The sequence below is a fragment of the Odontesthes bonariensis genome, chromosome 1 (assembly GCF_027942865.1).
Source record: "Odontesthes bonariensis isolate fOdoBon6 chromosome 1, fOdoBon6.hap1, whole genome shotgun sequence".
Classification (NCBI taxonomy): Eukaryota; Metazoa; Chordata; class Actinopteri; order Atheriniformes; family Atherinopsidae; genus Odontesthes; species Odontesthes bonariensis.
This window is the reverse complement of record NC_134506.1, coordinates 37350176-37368229: the sequence shown is the minus strand read 5'-3', so window position 1 is coordinate 37368229 and position 18054 is coordinate 37350176. Positions and strand designations below refer to the sequence as shown.

Sequence of the window (18054 nt, the reverse complement as noted above, 5' to 3'; positions counted from 1 at the left end):
ACTTTATTCTCAAGAAATTCCAACTTTCTGGAAAGATACTAGCCTGAACCTCTTGGCATGCAGCTCACTCGCTTAGCTGGCTGGCTTGTATTGGTAGTTGCACAATTAAAGCGATTAAGATTAATAACTAAACAACTTCTCATAACAAGGGGATTAAGTAGCCAAACATGTTAAATGAGATGTTTCACTTACCGCCCCGCTGTCGTTGCTGGAAGCCATGTTGAACCGACTGAAATTCACATGCATGTGTAGCAGTTTGTTAAAAAAAAAAACTAAAAGAAAAAACTTTATTTTCATTTCACCAAAACACCCCACTTGAATTATTCTTTATTGGGTTGACCTTCTTCTCTGCCTGTTGATAACGTAGTAGTGTGAACTTGAGCGTGCGAGAGCATCCTGTAGGGCGGACATGCATGCTTAGGTCATTGGCATTTCTGCTGACCGGAGTGTCTGATGATGAGCCGCACACCCACACACGGAGCTCACTGTTTCTATTTCTGTTGACAGTAAAACTGTTGAATTGGATCCGAGTCACTGGCCGTTTCTCAATACCCAAGTACCCAAGTCGGTACTCGTGTGCTTACAAGTATGGACTTGTCAGAAGTACGGACTTCTGAGCACACAAGTACGCTCATTGTGCATTTGAACGGAAGCGTCATCATCGCTCGTGCCGCACTGCTTTCTGGGATAGCAAGCTGTCTGAAGTCTACACAAGTCACCACAGAAGCAAACTCGATAACATGGGAAGAGCAAGCACACATCCGGGAATGTGGAGCGTACTTGTCTGGATGCGTACTTTGAATTGGTACTTGGTCCTTCGGTGATGACGTTTCAGAACATTTGTGAATCTTGTCCTGCGCATTTGTAAATCGCCCTACGCATTTGTGAATATTGAAACTGATTTAACTCCATAGTATCTGTGTTACATTGTTTAGCATAAATCTTACATCATTGTATTAAAATCATACCTTTTTTTGTACGATTCAATCATTCAAATTGATACATTTAAGTTGAATTCTTTGTAATTTGTAAAGTTAAATATTTCTCAGAGTTCATCAGAAGTGCCACTCAAATTCCCATGAACTTGGTGGCCTCTTGTTAGTTTTTATTCTATCCCTGTGAAGTTCTGTATTTTTCAGTTCTCGGTTCACTATCAGTCCCTTTTGATGAACTGTCAGTTTTTACAGCCTCTCACTTGTGCACCTGGGTGATATCTTGATCGAATCTTACTGTCTTTGATAAAAAGTTCAGTTGCCTAAATTTATGGCTCTAATGAAATCGATATTAAGAACAAACATAAAACTAATTTACAGTTGAACATACACATTTAAAGAGCTTGCTTGATTTACATATCTTGGAACTTTAAGGGATAAATTAATGTATTGATTACGACCAAGAGCTGCGCGCTGGTAAACCCTGTCGCCTCACAGCAAGAGGGTTCCTGGTTTGAATCTTCGTTCAGGTATGGGTTCTCTTCGGGTAGTCCAGCTTCCTCCCACAGCCTGAAAACATGCGTGTTAGGTTAACTGGTGACTCTAAACTAGCCCTCAGAGAGATTGTGAGCATGCATGGTTGTTTGTCTCTAAAAGCCTCTGTATGCTTCTCCGTCGCTGTCCGTCTATCCGGCTCCGTGGTCACTAAACCATTCGAAGTTCTCCATCGGGATGTCGGATACGCAAGGCAGTTCACCTTCCGATCAGTAGGCGTCGCTACGTTAGACGACCCAATCTCGCGACGTCTATCGTGAAAGTCGTTGATTGATTGTTTACCTTCCGGCTCCGGTCCGCTCCTCACAGTGAACGATGGCGACCGAGAGAGAAAGTTCTGTTGTTGGAGTAGGAGCTCATTGATTTTGAAATGCAAATAATTTTGACCAAATGTTGACCGGCACACAGTAAACTCTTTCAAAAATTGCGGTGTTGTTGTTCTGAGAGGAAGGAACTAACTAAACTGAAAAGTGATTCCGGAAATGATGTTGTTAGCCGACCAATCACAACCCTTGCGGCCTCTGCGAGTCTCCGTCGCCTCGATGGATAGATAGGAATTTTGGCCGACGCACGCAAGCGACGGAGAGCGTCTCCCGGAGATGCTCTCCGTAGACGGCCATAAATCAGGCTTAAGACAGACTGGCCACTCATCCAGGGTATACCCTGCCTTTTGGATTAGGCGATTATGGATGGAAATGGATGGACTTACAAAAGCCCCAAACTTTTGAATTAATTTTAAGAGTTTCATTGGTTTATTTACATCTCAGTGGTCCTGCCTATCTATTAGTTTAGGTTTTCTTCTATAAACCCTCTTGAATCATCAGATCTTCGAGTGGGTGACTGTTAAATGCACTTGAAGTGGAAACAAAAATCCACAGACTACCATGGCCTACATCTCTGAACTAACCTCCCAGAAGATATGAGGGCAACAGAGTACCCTTGTTAGTCCAACTACAAATTAAATGTATTATTTTATTTGTAATCTATTTTACAACTCAAAGTTGTCTTGTTCAATTCATCTTTACCATGAATTGAATTGTATTTAATCAACGAATGAATCCAATTACCCACCTGTTCTGTAACTTAATCTGTCCAATTATTTAATCTTAAATCAAGTGTTTAATCGAATTGTATTAATTTAGGTTTTTTTCATGTATCTATTTCTTTTCTGGTTTCACTCACTTCTATATTTCTCCCCTTTTAGAAGTCCAGAAATTTCTCATTTTGCTATTCCTGCTGTTTTCTCATTACAAATTTATGAGATGCATAACATCCCTTTATGATGATGTGTCCTCAGTTCCTTCTTTATTGAGTCTTTTTATTTACAACAAAGAAATTTATTGGTTTATATGTGGGTGTGAGGAGGTCTATGGTACGTTCGAGGTTTATTGTTGTGTTTACTGTGTAAAACTGTTATTTTATGTTGATAAAGAAATACCATACAAATTAAGACTGGATGACTGACAAACCACTCCTTGGATTTATTACACACTAAAATTCTGAGATTAACTAAGGATATTATTTCAAATTCACAGGTCATAATTGCAGCAGAAGCAGACAATGCAATCTTTCTGTAATTCAACTTTTTGCAGGCGAATTACAGAAGTAAAGGTTGACTGACTAGCTGCCTGGATGAATTTGGTCTCCAATATTCAGATTATTTCCATTAAAGTCTTTTTTAGAAATGTAGTTCTTCATCTCTGGTGCAGCCGTCTCCATACAACCACTCTGTGGGCAGCGTCCCTCGACAGCACTGATCCGACTGATGTAACGTCTTTTAGACACTGAAGGGTACTGAGAGGTACAGAGGAGCTCATTTGCAGACTGAAACACAGCTCAGCTCGCTCACTGCAGCTGCTCCAAACGTGACGTAGTTGATATTGACATATACCTGCACTTAATCCCTCAATCTTATGATCTGTTTCTATGATTACCAGCAGGTCCAGTTTAAATAAAAACGATCAAATAGGATGGGAGCTGCTTGTAACTTTTGATTTGAAATAAATGTTAAAAGAAATGTGCTTTTGAAGCATAAGTAAAACAAAAATAAACCAAAGTTGGAGTTTGTTTTCCTAAATTTGGACACCGAGATTCTTATATATCACAGCAAATGTAAATAAATGATTGATTTCCTCGATAACTCATAACAGTTGTGGCTATCTGCTCTGAAAAGTCCCGATCTGTCAGCCCCTCATGAAGAGCAGGGTGCAGACGTATCGTGAGCTCCCTCTGGAGCCTCCCCTTTTTTGTTGTTAAAACAACATATTACATACAAAACTGTTTACTCTGATGTTAAAAGACAGTAGAGATCACAATCAACATCAGACTGAAGAGTACAGTAGAAAGAGTTAACTCTGCTCCATGTCTGACCACCGACCCGTGCATCGTGGCTGCAGTGTGACATTATACTAGTGGGATTCAGCAAAGAAAAGTTTTGTTGGGGTTATTTGAAATTTGATTTATCTAGCTTTGCACCTATTTGCCCTTATTGTGATATATGTCCCTAAGGGAGAGACATTTATTGTAAAAAATTATATTGATCAGTCCTGCATGAACTGAATAGCTGGGCTGAATGATGACGTTGTCATGCTGTTTGATCTCAGGAATCTAAGTCTCAAAGAAACCTTGATTTTCCTACAAACAGACAAAGTAAAAAGGTTATCTTATCATTGATTTTCACTATTAGGCGAAGTCAATAAAGATATATATGTGTGTGTATGTGTGTTATGACGAGTAACCACACCAGTTGGAGAGTATTTGTGGGTGAAGCTGACTGAGCGAATGCTCAAAACAAGACCCCAAATTCAGACAAGTTGAAGAAGAGATGTCATGGATGTAGAGCAGGGACAAAACAGAGAAAGGGGAAGGAAGTTTAAGCCATTTCTTCCCTATATCTTTTTTGGAGATGTGATATTCTTGGCAAACAAAATGGAAGCTTTTTAGGGAGTTCTGATGAGGACATAGTGGGAATGTTAAAAATGCAGTATTAAGCTTCCCCAGGACGAGTCCAACACTTATTTGGCTGCAAGACTTTAAAAGCAGAAAGACACTTCTGATGAAGCGATATGAAACTGTTAGCTGTGTGTGTCTGTCCATTTTGTGAAGCGATAAGAGTTCACCTGTCTTACCTGCCAATGCTGCATGTGACGTCATCAGCTTGTTGCTCGGCAACAAACACAACACCCCAATGCATTAATGCAATCTCTGGAAATTGTAATCATGCAAGTCTCTCTGCTTCATTTACAACTTTCCAACAGTTGCCAACTGATTTGAAAACATATTTTCACTCTCCTCTAAAGCCTTTATTTCTTAGCCTGGCTTCTTCAGTCAAATTGACATGTCTTGAAAAGTACTTTAAAAAAAAATGTGCTGGTTAATGTTCAATTGCAAACATTTTGGATGTCATCTGCTAGTTAACATTATGTGTTTGATATGACAAAAAGGAAAATTATTCTCTACAATATTCCTCATCACCATTGACTGCAGGTTCTGTGTATAAACTGCTTCCTGTATTATTGAATAAATGGGGGAATTGTAAATAATTGTCCATTCTTGCAGGGTGAGTATAGGATATTATAGATCTTATATTTGTCTTTGTTCATTGTGTAGGATTTGTGACATGTTGCATCTAAACTTGTGTATAATGAGATACCTCACAACCCCACTTTATCTGCTCTTATTATTTACTGACCTCACAACTCCCCCTGGTGCTGACTGAGGTGGATGCTCAATGAAATGCAAGGGGTAAGGGTGCTTGATAAATGTGCGATAGGCAGAAGGTTGCCTACATGTTGTGCAGACTTGACGAGAGCTCCTCGGCTGTTTTAGTTGAGTATTTGAAATATTAAGACGACTGTGGAGACGAAGAGGCAGTGGATGATATTTGCACTGTCAGCAGCACTGATTATTCCACATGTATACTGTAAGCCTCTGCATTGGATTTTACATTATGTTTCCTCTTATCAAAATGAAGCTCAGTGGTTGTATAATACATTCTAGAAAGAGACTGCAGAAGCAATCTAAATTATCCCTACAGGAATATTACAACTAGAGATTTATAAAATACCTCAGGGGATGATTGGGATTCCTTAGAGGAATATTGTATCTGGAATAACAGGCTGTTCTGTCCTAATTAGAGCTTTTGATTCAAATGTATACTTGAATCAAATTGATTGAAGTGAGTTGGCTGTAGCTGCTGATTGTTGTGCATCCCGGCATCAGGCCTGCAGGGGACCTGCAGAAAAAAACTAATTATCTGTGCAATCAAATTCAAGTACGGAGGTTTTAAAGGTTCAATGAATGGGCTCTTTAACTTCCCTTGGCACAGAATGGTCCAAATAAATCTGAGGTGCCAATAGGATGAAAGGCAACTAATAGGAACTTAAAAGTTACCTCACCATGTGCTGCAATGACTGTTTTTTTTTTTTAGTCTCTGTACCTGTTCTGTTAAAAAAAGCTAAAAAATGTCTGCTTTTCAAGCTAAAAACACGAAGATGTAAAATATAGCAAAACTATGCAACAGACTACGTTTCCTCAGCTATTTACCTGAGAATGTCAGTGGATCTTTGTGCAACATAATGGACATTTTGTTTGTACATTGTGTATAAAATGAACATCCTTTTTATGAGGCGTCATTATTTCCTTAAACCTTTCACGCCTACATAAATAAAGGCTAATGTGGCTGCATCTACCTGTCGGTGGATCTAAATCCTAATTACTCAAGAAAAGGAAGGAAGTCTTAATTGCTTTTCAATAGTAGCACATTGTTTGACTAATTGATACATGATAGCCGTAATTGGATCACCAGGAGGTCGTTTTTCAATCTCAAAACTGGTGACTGTACCTCTCAAACAAATAAAGTTAGTTCAAGTGTTTCTGAGAATGATTTTAAAATTTCTTTTCTTTATTTTGAAAGTTAGCTTAGTGTGATAAGATGGCCTCTAAATACACCCTTTATGCTTTGGTGTACTCCTTTAAACCATACCATTCCCATCAATGTGAAGTAAGTGTACTGATACTCAAAGGTTTATATTTTTCCAAGGAAACATGTGTATAGTTTTTTCTGCTGTTTGGATTTACCATGGGGCCTCAGTATAGTATGCGAGTGTCCACTTCAAGGCTTCTTGTTCCCCTCAGCTAAAGATTTATGAATGTTTCACACTTTCATTTCCTATCTGTTTTTAAATAAGGTTCAGTACGAGTTTATAAACCTCAGAGGCTTTGAAACTTCTTTAGCATGTCATGCTGTCGAAGCAAAATACATTAGTGTGAACTGAAGAGAGGTGCTGCGTTGTCAACACAACCCGGTATCTTATTGTTGTCATCACAATGCAGAGCACAGAGGACAAAAAGCACACAAAATGAAAAAGAGTGGCTTCCTGTTTTAATCGCCTACACACCGATATCAAACCTCAGAGTACTTGGTAATGAAGTGACGCCCTCATACCATAAACTACTGAATGTTAATTACCTCCAACAAGGAGGTTATGTAGTTAGTCAGGTTTTAATTGTTAGCAGGTTAACTATCAAGTTATAAACAGTCCCAAGAACTCTCCGTATTGCTCTCGATGTGGGATTGTTTTAGTGAGACTTGATGGAGATACATGTCTTTTTTTATTGTGTTTGAGGAAAAAACTTGAAAACTTTAAAAGTTACACAATCAAAACATCCCTTCCCTTAACAAGATTTTGGATTTCCAGTTTTTCATTTGGTCTCCTTCCTTCTCCTAAGTGTTTTAAAGATAGAATGAATGATTTTACATTTGAAATTTGGACCTAGAGTGACATACAATCCTCTCCTTTCGTCAATGTTTAGACAATGTGATCATTTTAACATAAGTCTGTTTCACTGTTTTTCAATCATATGTGAAATAAATTATCCTTGAACAGAATGCCAAATTCCCTCTTATATTTAAAGACTACAGATCAGTAAACAATTTTAGGAGTGGCAGTTTTTAAGTTGTTGGTGCTCAGGACACCTCTTTTATTAAAATAAAGAAAATGTCTTTATTCTGCTCTTACTGTTTGGTAATCTGCAACAACACTGAAAGGTAATTAAGTCTTTAATTTGAAAGTTCCTCTGAATAAAACTCCTTTTTAACAGATGAAACTTTACAACAGACAAGATATTGCCAAATAATGATTAGTATATCAGAAATACTTGTTTTGCATCGCTTGCAGATTGGATTCATGTCCTCGTCTATGTTTTTACATTATTAATGCTGTAATATCTTATACTCACAAGGAGCAAGTTTTCACTGAGGCAAATAATAAAATTGAACAGATGAGTGATTTCATATCATAAACAGGTGAAGTTGCCCTTTAAGAAATCTCTTTATTATACATCATGAGGAGGCAGAAACAGTAGGCATTAATGGTGTTTATTGTTCACATAGGAAATGCAAATGTACGCTGAGATTTTTCTTCTAAATATTTCAAACACAGAGCTAACATTTACTTTGGACCTCTTGAGGATATCATTTATTATACTTCAGTATACAAGTATACTTTGAATACATTGCAGTTTTATTAAAGGAACAGAGAAACCCAACAATTCCCTGGGAGCACAAGTTATTATATAATTCAAAAGTAAAGTCTAACCTTGTAGACACACCTGTGCTGAATCAGGTAAAATATATAAATAAATAAATACATATTAGCCCAGTAATATGGGAAAATTGACAAAAACTGGGAGGATGAGAGGGATTTTCATTTAAAAAAATGACTGCAACACCATATTACGCCCTAAATGCGTTATTTGGAGAATGACTAGAATGTAATGCATTACTTTTTAGGGAAAGGGCACGAGTTGCCAGCGTCTAGTGATGGTCAAAGACAGATGAAAAGGTGAGACTGCAGCACGGTACGCAGTGATCGGCTGCATCCACTGGGGGAGGACCGAGCACCGTCTGCATGTGCTGCGGTACACGGACGACTTTCTCACCGAGACTCTCCATCATCACACGCACAATGGGAGGGATACAGGAGTATAGGGCTACAGCGACAGACAGACAGACAGACAGACAGATGTATGACGCTCAGACTTAAACATGGGGACATTTCCCCTCGCCTGTGCCAAGCTAAACTTTTACCCACCCTCGAATATTTTCGCCATGATCGTGAGGAGCGGTCATTGATGCCAACTGGAGGCTTGCACACCTGAATCTTTTTTTTTCTTTCCTTTAAAAAAAAAAAAAAAAAGATTATTGCTGCCTGTAAATACCAGGAGCGTTGCAGCAGAAACGAGGGCTGAAGCGCCCACAGATCCTGTTGAATTGAGACAAGACGTCGAAACGCAGCCAAAAAAGTGTCCTCCTCAGAGTGCGTCAGAGCATGGATGCATATACTGGATGTGGATATAGTCGCTGGTTGGTTACGACGAGGGATTGGTGATGTTAACCCCCCAAAAATCAAGACGAGAATTTCAGCAAAAACGAGGAGCTGCATCCTCACCTAGCATACCTCCTCCTCATCCTCCAACAGATTTGTTTTTAGGGGGCTGAGGCAATTGCATTTGCCCCCCTTTTCACATGTAAGTGTGGATGTCAGAATGAAAGGGAGCTACTTTAATGAGAATACTTCTTGCGTTTGGTTTATTCTAAACCCAGACGTCTCCTAGATTCGTTTCCGAGGGCTTACCTTAAAATAATAATAATAATAATAATAATAATAATAATAATGAGACGCTGAAGTTGCATAATGTACGTATTATCCTGGACAATTCATTCGTCAAAACAACAGAGATTCATATAAACATCTCTTTCTTGCCTAAACCAATTGCTGTTGTCTCTTGTCTTCTCTTTTTCTCGTAGCTCCTGGGAGCGTCAGAGGAATAAAGTCATTCAGATTCAGCGGAGCTCCATAACACAAAAACGAAGATCCCTTTTAAATGTTTTTTTTTTTTAATCCCATCATAGAAAATGGCAACCATGGGCGACCAAGGAGGATCAAAAGACGCAATTGGGCGCAAGCCTCGATCGTTGAGAAATTAACCACCTGATGGGCACAAGAGAAACCGAGGAGAGGCTGTTCTGGTGTAGCTTGTTGACTCGGTGATTTATGATGCTGAGCTTATAAGGAGCGCTGCAAGTTTGACAGAGCGTCTGCGTAACAGGCTATGCCACTGGCCCTTGTATTTTTTGGCTATGGTAATGATGTCATAAAATACTGGGGTTTGTGCCACCATAAGAAGATAAACTAATCAATATCTCCTATCATGTAAGAAGCTACATGGATTACACTCAGCATGGACCTAACTGAGGTGTGTTTGTTATTTTGACTTTCTAACAACTGATTGGTCGAAAGGGTTGATGCCTCATTTTCTCTCTCCGCGCGCTCTGAGCTGCAACTTTTATCCTCTGGTCTGCATCCACGTCGCCCTGAGGCGCTTACTGTAGCCTCAACGGACCGAACCGCCGACTGACTTAAAATGGAGTTTGCCATGGTGGGTGCGGACGGCGGGTGCAATAGTCACCTGCCTTACGGTTATGCCCAAGCTCGCGCACGGGAAAGGGAGCGCGAGAAGGAGCGACAGGCTGCCCAGTCGAAAGCAGCGGCCGCGACCGACGGTGGATCTGGTGTGGAGGGAGGAGGAGGCGGCGGCGTAGGGGGGTCCACCTCCACCACCTCCTCGGGCGCTCATCTCCTTAACAACCTCCAGCATCAGTGTCGTGCCGTATCCTCCACGAACGCCAACATCAGCAGCGGTACCGCCTCGCGCCCCTCCTCCTCCTCCTCTTCCTCCTCCTCCTCCTCCTCCTCCTCCTCCTCCTCCTCCTCCACCTCCTCCTCTCAGCCACCACAGCACCAGCAGGAGCCCGAACAGCAGCAGAGAGTTCTCAGAGAGCGGAAAAAGCAGCGCGGCGTCGGACGGTGGAGACGCAACCGGACGACTCTCGGCGGAGACTTGCGCCACTCGGAGCTGGCGCTGCTCGGATCCGAGGAGGACATCATGATAGAGGAGGAAGAGGCTGAAGGAGCAGAGGAAGAGGAGGAGAAGCAGGGGGGCCGGGGAAGCAAAAGGTCGAGTTTTCTGTGCAGCATGGATGATGAGTTGGAGACGGTCTCGATCACCGACAGGCGCCCTCAGTCCGGATACGAAAACATTTACAACGAGTGCGGCTGCTGCGAGAGAGTTGTCATCAACGTGTCGGGTCTGAAGTTCGAAACTCAGCTCAAGACTCTCTCTCAGTTCCCAGACACTCTCCTGGGAGACCCCGACAGGCGAATCAGGTACTTCGACCCGCTGAGGAATGAATATTTCTTCGACAGGAACCGACCAAGTTTTGACGCCATTCTTTACTATTATCAATCAGGGGGACGATTAAAAAGACCAGCCAACGTTCCGTTTGACATCTTCTCCGAAGAAGTTAAGTTTTATGAACTCGGGGAGGAGGCGATACTCAAATTTCGAGAGGATGAGGGGTTTGTTAAAGAGGAGGAAAAACCTCTGCCAGAGGACGAGTTCAAGCGTCAAATCTGGCTGCTTTTTGAGTATCCGGAGAGCTCGAGTCCTGCAAGAGGGATAGCAGTCGTGTCCGTCCTGGTCATAGTAATTTCTATTGTCATTTTCTGCATGGAGACGCTGCCGGAGTTCAGGGATGAAAAAGAGAATATACAGCTACAACACAACTCCTCTCAACCCGACCATGGATTTACTCCTTTCAACGACCCGTTTTTCATTGTGGAAACTGTTTGCATAATCTGGTTCTCATTTGAGTTTATAGTTCGCTTCTTTGCCTGTCCGAGCAAGCCCGCTTTCTTTAAAAACATTATGAACTCTATAGACATTGTTTCCATTTTGCCTTATTTCATAACTCTTGGCACAGAACTGGCGCAGCACCAGGACAACGGGCAGCAAGCGATGAGCTTTGCCATCCTGAGAATAATCCGCCTTGTCAGGGTGTTTCGCATCTTCAAACTGTCGAGGCACTCCAAGGGGCTGCAGATCCTGGGTCATACCCTGCGCGCCAGTATGAGGGAGCTGGCCCTCCTCATTTTCTTCCTGGTCATAGGTGTCATCCTGTTCTCCAGCGCAGTGTTCTTCGCCGAGGCGGACGAGCCCACCTCTCAGTTCACGAGCATCCCTGACGCTTTCTGGTGGGCTGTGGTGACCATGACCACGGTCGGCTACGGTGACATGAAGCCCATCACTGTCGGTGGGAAGATAGTGGGCTCCCTTTGCGCGATTGCAGGCGTGTTAACCATCGCGCTCCCGGTGCCTGTCATAGTGTCCAACTTCAACTACTTTTACCACAGGGAGACCGATAACGAGGACCAGTCGCCCGTGGTGGAAAGCATGCCCCCGGGCTGTCCGTATTTCCCCGACTTTCTAAGGAAATTCAAAGGCTCGCCCTCTGGTTCGTCGCTTGGCGACAAAGCGGAGTATATGGAGATGGAGGAAGGGGTGACGGAGTCACTTTGCGGGCTGGACAAGAGCCCCAGTAAAGGAAATGGCACAGACATAAGCAGAAAAAACAGTACTAACTCAAAATCCATTCAGACTGACGTGTGATTACAAGTCGTTTAATTTTTTTTAAATAGAAAAACATCCCATAAAGACGCTTTCTGTCCAATAGCAGATGACCCCCCCCCCAACACCGGCTTAACACACGCTTCAGAACCCCCTGACCCCCAAACACACACACGTATTCACACTCACAGGGCACCAATTGGCACGTTAAGATGTTTAATTCTGAAGGATCCTCTTTACACTGACGAACCTTTACGGAGCAATCGTGACTGTATTTGCCTAATAGATTGATTAATTTATCCATTTAACCTGTGCGGGCTTCCAAATCTTACATGGACTCTAAATTCTATGGAAGACAGGCTATGCATTCGCACTTTATGAGTTTCACCTATCACATCAGAAGGGTATGGATGCTTGTTTTGCTGTTATGCAATAAAGTTAAAAAAAATTTGCACTAATGTAGAATTTGCGCTGGGTATGGCAGATTTATATTTAGAGACAGAAACTGTAGGCCATGCAAATGGCAATAATTTAGACAACCACTGCTCACTTAGATGAAGAATGTTTGCGTAACTTCCTAAAGAAGAGCAAACTAAGCATATTAATAACCTCTTTGATACGCTGCCAGTAAAAATTTGATCCTGACACATGTAAAACAGAACGGATAAAATACTTGTTCCTGTTCCAATATTTAACTTCAACAAAAACAAATAAAAGAAAAATCAGCATTCAGCAGGCTTCAAAGAACCCAGGGCCACAATGACATCTACATAAAACTAGCTTTTCCACAAGAGGCCAAAAAACATGAAAAAAAGAAAAAAAAAGGCTTGTGTTGTTGACCCACCTAAGCACAGGAATCTCATCCTGAGTTTAAAATGGCTGGTGAAATGACTCGTCCCAGGTTTTGTGTGGACATTCTTTGAGCCTTGGCGACAATATTTTTCCCAGTTTCATTTAAACCACCTCAAAATGACAATATCCCTTTACACACGGACGAAGATGGAAAGTTGAAATGACTCTGTCGTGGAAACTCCTTGGAGGAGAGTTTACGAGCAATTTTTCCTCTTGACCGCTGGACTAAGTGCACAAAAAAAATATATATATACATATTATTTTTCTCAAGAGGACTAAGATTATCTCAAAGCTCAGAGGATCATCGCGATGTGGATGTCTTCCAAGGTACGTAGCCTTTAGTACCTGTGTGAAATTGATTTTTTTGTTTTGTTTCAAGTGGTGATTAAAACAACCCCACTGTTATGAGAGTACGCACACAATGCACATGGAAACATTTACATCACACCGCATTTAGATATATCGTCGTCCCTTAGACCAAAGAATGACGCATGAATAGCCGTGCGTAACCGTGCGTAAAACACGATATGAATGCTGGGCGACTATGACGCACATTCCAGCCATCATCAGTTAATGTTTCTCCTGTACTACGTTTAAGCAACATTCAGATCTAATATCCTACAATATTACAAACACTTTCATTTACAGCTGCAGTTATCTCATCCATGGTCAGACCAGGTCAGCCTCCTGAGAACTTGTGCCAAATGTTTTAAAAGATTTACAACATGATTTTGAAGATCTTTAATACATATCGATGCCAGCTGTTGAAGACTGTTATTCGTTTTTATAGCCACTGTAATGTAATGTAACTGAATGTAAAGCTGATGTGGTCTAGAGTTTCCTCCCTGCTCTCACCTCAACAGTTAATTTATTTCACATGAATTTAGTCTCTGCTATCCTTTGATAGGGTCTCTTTGATAGTGTTTTCACCCTGCACAGCATGAGGACATTGTGAGATGAGGATCCAGATTATAATATTTACCACATTTATCAGCCCATAGTATTACTTTTATGATTTAACATGATTTAGTAAAAGCTTTTTTTGCCTACTAAATGAAACCATGGCAAAAAAAAGTTGTTCTAATGAAAACAGTGCTTTGATTTTTATTCACTTACTTGGATGTTTGAGTTTGTGCAGACTGATACGTGCATGTGCGGGATTTAGCATTAGAAAGATGTTTTAACAACCATCTGCTCAAGGAGGAATCTCAGTAAAAGATGTGTTTGCAGGAGCAGGACTCTGAGACATCAACTAGTTTGAAAGCCAGTCACGGTCAAATGTAATGCCTCTTTCACAAAGTGTAAACTTAAAGCCTTCAGTGGCTATTTCTCCAGGAATGAGCTCCTCAGTAAAGTGAGAGACATCTTATATCTGACCTTTTGAATTGACAATGTTTGCATAATCCCAGAATCTGGATTTGTTTTCAATAAGGAAAAACCCAATGTGCGAACTGAACTTAACAGAAATTGTCTTTAAACGTGCCAAAAGGTATATTTGAAGAGTGGTATAATTGTTCTGGAGAGGTTGCCTTTAACAGTATATTAGATTTATATTTGTGATATTTAAATCACTGCAATCACTTTAATATGCTTACAGAAAATTATGACAATTTCAGACCCTAAAAAAGAAAAGTTGATAAAACATCTGCTTCCGTCATAAAAGTTGAACAACTTTTCTGCCATCTCACAGTAACCTGCAGTGCCTTGCATACTGATAACCTGTACTAAAATGTTCACATGGCACCATAAAATCTAAACTCAATTTACCAATTTAAGTCACAGCCAGTAGACATTTTTATTCATAGAGTTGAACCTTACAACCCATCACCCACTCATCTGTGCTTCTCAGCCCACAATCAAAGCATCAGCTTATAACATTTATTGCAGTGTGTTTGTATCCTCTGAGAAAATATTCATACAAGATATTTTTAACACCTGCACCCACAACCAAACACATACACAGCACCATGCTGGCTCAGAGCCAGCTCCTCCTGATACCTCACACTTAGCACTTACACAATGTGGCTTATGGTAGGGGCACAATCCAAAGCATTTTGAAGCAAAGTGTGTGGGTCAGGCATATACTGGGGCTTGTGGCTGCTGAGTTTACTGTGTCATCTTGAGCCACAGACTGTTAGAGAGTGCCAATTTAAATAGACTCAATGACTCCGACTGTTCATAGCGTTGTACTGTCACGTGTGGGCTTACTCTTTGTGGTGCAGCTTTAAACCATATGGCTGGGCCATGTGACAAAGTGAGGGTTATTTATGGTTATTTCTCCAAAGATATTCCTTGTCTGTCAAAGGACATAGAGGAGAGATGGAGAGAAACTGGCTGTGCAGCACAAAATGTCAGGGTAGGTTATGTAATGATAGGAGGAGAAGAGTGCAAATGAGTCGGGCTGATCAACAGAAAGTTAAACAGCAGTGCAGCTAATCAGATGAGAGTCTGAGACAACTTATCGGGAAAGGAATTCTTTGCTGGTTTGAGCCTTTTCCCGTGTGAAGTTTTAAAGCTAGCTCCAGTTTTGTATCATTATAACATGAGGAGGTTTTAGGTTTTTCCCCAAACAAAAGTTTAAGAAATGAGTTCAGGCTCTGTCAAAAACTCTTTAGTATTTATTTATGTTTCATATGAAGTGACTGACTAACAGACCGATCGTCAGACTGGAGCTGACATATATACTGCTGTTAAAACTGAAGTCACCACTTTAACATGTGTTGATATAGCTGTAGAATCATACACTTGCTCAGGACAGCTCAGTAATAAATGTGTTCTCTTCTCTAGTTCGCCACAGTCAATCAAAGTGCTTCAGGATGGAGAATAAAGTCTAGTGGTCATATTTGTTTCATATACAGCCAAAGCCTGATAGAAGTGGCCAAACAAAAGTTTTCTGAGTCATTTGCTGTGCTCAATTAAAGACTTACATGCTTGATAATATGCAACTCTAAAGTAACTCTACAGTAAAATTAAAACTGAAAATGTGGGAACTCATTAGTTGCTAAAAATGTATCCAATCTTTACATCATTTGATATCATATTACTACAATGAAAAAAAAGAAGAGTTCTGGGCAAAATGAAAGCAAAGAGTAGTCACATAAAGATGCACTACCACAGACATTTATCGTCCTGTGTAAAATTCTTGAATTACACCCAATTTGTTTATATATTGTCAGAAAAATGGCACATGGGGGCAGGGATTTATTGAAACATACAAGCATAAAAGGAAAGTACACATGGTAAAAACTGAGCTTGTATATTTCTAATAAGGTTGAAGGTCAATATTTGCTATGAGCACCTTTATTCTTCAACACATCTTGATCTTGAACACTCTTAGACAAGCCGTCTTGTCATTTCTTAAAGTAGTATTCAGAAATAGTTCCCAAAGCTCTTCTTTGGATGTTGGCTGCCTTTTGTTCCATTTTCTGTCAAGATGATCCCACACTGCTTCAGTAATGATGAAGTTCGGGCTCTGGGGAGGATTCATCCCTCCATCAGACCTGTTGCCACTGATTTTCAGTCCACTTCTTGTGTCATTTGGTATCATTCAGCCTTTTCTCCCTGTTTCTGTTCCTTAAAGGGGAAAGAGAATCAAAATTGTCTTTTTCACGTTTTTGGTGTTAGTTCTGAGTCTCCCCGCTGTGGGGAGTACACACGAAGTGCCAGCAAGTGTCAGAACCTCTGTTTCAAGTACTCCCCTTTTTTGAATATCCCCCAGAAAAAGTGCCAATCCGTTTTTGTGAAAAAGTGACGTCACTTTTTCAGCAATCGCCCCCCCACACCCAAATCCACAGCCACCTCCTTTCAGACACGCCCCTTCGGCAAGAAACAGGAACAGGTGTGCCTTCCAAGGCTGTGAAAGCGGACTACGATCGTTACATATTCTTCCCCCAGAAAGCAATGTTCGCGATCAATGGCTTTTATTTATTTTTAACAGCATCCCCAGTACATACAACCGCCGACTTTTCCTTTGCGCTGCGCATTTCACGGAGTACAGTTTCACAAACCTTGCACGATTCCGAGCAGCTCAGTCGATGGTCAGTTCCGACAGGGACAGACAGACTGCAGCGAGCTGTGCGCTCCGCTGAGAAGGTGATCGGCTGCAGCCTCCCATCTATCCATGACCTGCACGTCTCCAGGACTATGGGGCGAGCAGGTCGGATCACAGCTGACCCTTCTCTATTTGCACCACTCCCCTCGGGCAGGAGGCTTCGGTCCATTCGGACCAGAACCTCCCGTCACAAAAACAGTTTTTCCCCCTTGCAGTTGGACTTATGAACACTTCATAATCACCTCATAACCTGCCCCAGTCACTTTACCATCATTAAAATTGCACTAATGAAGCTGCACTGTTGTTGCTCTGTATATTGGATACTGTGTATTGTTGTACAGACTTGTACATTTTATATTCATATATTTTTATTCTTCATTTTTTATCATTATATCCTATGTTACATGTTTGCACCTTACGCCGCAGCAAATTCCTATTTAGTGAACACTGTTCACTAACAATGGCAATGAAATGAATTCTGATTCTGATTCTGATCAAAATCAACCCCAGCAATCAGCACAGCCTGTAAGTATCACATTTTATTTTGTTTTAAATGTGTGTTGTGCCATATTCCTGTTGTAAGAATTGCACATTAGCTCTGGCTTGTTCATCTAAAGGGAATGAGCTTTCTTTTCAGTCAGTGTATTACTCTATAGCTCTGTTTTCAGTGAGAGCAAGGGCAGCCAATCAAGCAACGGCAACCGAATAGCGCCAACACCTACCTGCATTTCATAATGAGGTTGCCAGATAAGCTCTGAAACGACGCCATTAAGGGCAAACGACGCATTCTAAACCCAGCATAGTAACATAGCTGTTTCAGAGAGCCTTTTAGGGAGGTTCTGAGCCATTACAGACCCAACCAATTTTTTTTGGGCTACATATCACATCACAGAACAAGGATTAATGCCCCATTCAACCATTCTCTATCACCTTTAAGAATGGCTTCTTGACAGAAAAGCCTTCCATGGAGACGATTTCTGATGAGGCTTCAGTGAACAGTAGATGGATCAATTGAAGATCCAGATGCATCTTCTCAGGTCATGTGTCAGGACTTTGCTGGATTTCATCCCTATTTCTTAAGAACATCACTTTCAGATGCTGTCATTTTTTAGGCCTGCCACTTCTTCTTTTGTTCTCCACTTGCTCAATTTCAGGACGCACCGCAAATCATGCCAAAATCTCAGCTAATACCTC

General features: G+C 41.1%; 1 protein-coding gene across 2 annotated transcripts in view; it reads left to right on the top strand.

The window, feature by feature from the left end:
• The first annotated feature begins 8427 nt into the window (after window positions 1-8427).
• kcna4 (potassium voltage-gated channel, shaker-related subfamily, member 4) overlaps window positions 8428-18054 on the top strand; it is a 68998-nt gene continuing 59371 nt past the window's right edge. The window contains exons 1-2 of one of the 2 annotated variants that reach the window (XM_075466350.1): window positions 8428-9017; window positions 9298-13136. In XM_075466350.1, the coding sequence (XP_075322465.1) occupies window positions 9915-11999 (2085 nt within the window). In that variant the 5' untranslated portion in view covers window positions 8428-9017; window positions 9298-9914 and the 3' untranslated portion in view covers window positions 12000-13136. Of the gene's footprint in view, window positions 9018-9268; window positions 13137-18054 lie in introns of those variants that run through there. The other variant, XM_075466355.1, reaches the window with a different exon arrangement.